This window comes from Cebus imitator, unplaced genomic scaffold (assembly GCF_001604975.1).
Source record: "Cebus imitator isolate Cc_AM_T3 unplaced genomic scaffold, Cebus_imitator-1.0 Scaffold417, whole genome shotgun sequence".
NCBI lineage: Eukaryota > Metazoa > Chordata > Mammalia > Primates > Cebidae > Cebus > Cebus imitator.
In genome coordinates, this window is record NW_016107732.1 from 1,172,367 (window position 1) to 1,173,791 (window position 1,425).

The 1,425-nt window shown below is 53.4% G+C and overlaps 1 protein-coding gene and 1 pseudogene across 1 annotated transcript in view; one reads left to right on the forward strand and one right to left on the reverse strand.

Annotated features, from left to right (window-relative positions):
* The window catches only part of LOC108289920 (zinc finger protein 814-like), a 24,457-nt gene extending 23,341 nt beyond the window's left edge, over positions 1–1,116 (reverse strand). Inside the window, exon 1 of the mRNA XM_017509539.2 lies at positions 818–1,116. Within this exon, the coding sequence (XP_017365028.1) occupies positions 818–850 (33 nt within the window). The 5' untranslated portion in view covers positions 851–1,116. The remainder of the gene's footprint in view (positions 1–817) is intronic.
* A 108-nt stretch (positions 1,117–1,224) lies between these two features.
* The window catches only part of LOC108289929, a 2,233-nt pseudogene continuing 2,032 nt past the window's right edge, over positions 1,225–1,425 (forward strand).

The window sequence follows — 1,425 nt, forward strand, 5'->3', positions numbered from 1 at the left end:
AAAAAAAAAAAAAAAAATTAGGCCTTCAGCAGCTCATAAGGGCAGTCCTAACAGTCACTCATAATAAAAAATCAGCATCTGCTGCTTAAGGCTCTGCCACCTCAAAGACTCTTCCTTGCAAGACTACCTCCAATCACCCACCAGCTGGCCCTGACCAGAATGCTTTCTTTGCTCCCTCTGAACTGGCTCCTTAACCTTTGCTCCTCTTTTCCCTCTTGATGCCAAACATTTATGTTAAGTATACTATTGTGTTTGGTTTGCTATAATGACTGACTTGTGTAGTGTCTTGAGCCTCTGTGCCCATGGCCCTGACTACCAAGAGAACTGGAATCACTAAAGAGAACTGCCTCCTTGGAACTCCATTTAGCTCATGACTTTTGTTGACTCATATAACATCAGTAAACACATGACACTGTGGAAAGACACAAACATGCGTGGACCTGATTATCTCTACGCTTGCAATGCTCATAATATCCTTTTCTTCAAAACTCTCCATGGCTTTCAGTGTCCCCACAAGGAGTGCACAGTCCCCAGCCGGCTTGCTCTTCCAGGAGGAGCTCTAACTCACAATTTGCTCCCTCTCTACCCCAGATTCCATCCTTCCGGTCAGTCCATCTCCAGGCCATTGCCCGCGCCAGTCCCTGTGCCTGTCGGTCTCCCCACCTTATCCCATGGGTGTCAGAAATGGGGCCCCTCCCGTTAGCGCCTGTGTCCCGACGCCGGCGACCCGGCTGCAGAGCCGTGAGCAGGCGCCGCTCCCTCGCTGCTCTTGGGTGAGGGTGAGGTGTTCTGAGGGCACGGAAGGCGCCACAATTACCTGAGCCGAGAGCCTCAGCGTGGCCGCCGCCATCGAACCACGTGGTTTTAAGTAGGATCGGGAAGACACCGCAACCAGCCAAGAGACACGGACACGGTGGTCCCTATCCTGGCCCAAGTGCAGGTTACGCTGGGCGCCGTCACAGAGCTCCAGATTTGCCTCTGTGCAGCGGAAGACAACTGCTCTCCGCGTTCTGAGTTCAGTCACCGCAGACCGGACCGGCGCTCAGGAGCCTCTCACTAACAAAACCAACACAAATCAAAATGGCCGCCACTAGAGGGCGCCGGAAGTCCGGACCCATTGTCAGGTGCACACAGGAAACGCCTTTCTTCTGAGCTCTCCCGGCTCTTCCACGCCGTCATTCGACGCAGAGTTTGCTGGGTAATGTAGTTCTCTAGGTAACAAGGATGGTAAAGACGGCGCTTCCCAGAAGCGCCTCTGCAGGAAAAAAACAGCTTCGCCTCAGGAGTATCGTTAAGAGGCGCATCCTGACTGGTGCGGTGGCTCACGCCTGTAATCCTAGCACTTGGGGAGGCCGAGGTGGGTGGATCACCTGAGGTCAGGAGTTCAAGACCAGCCTGGCCATCATGGAGTAAACCCCATCTTTA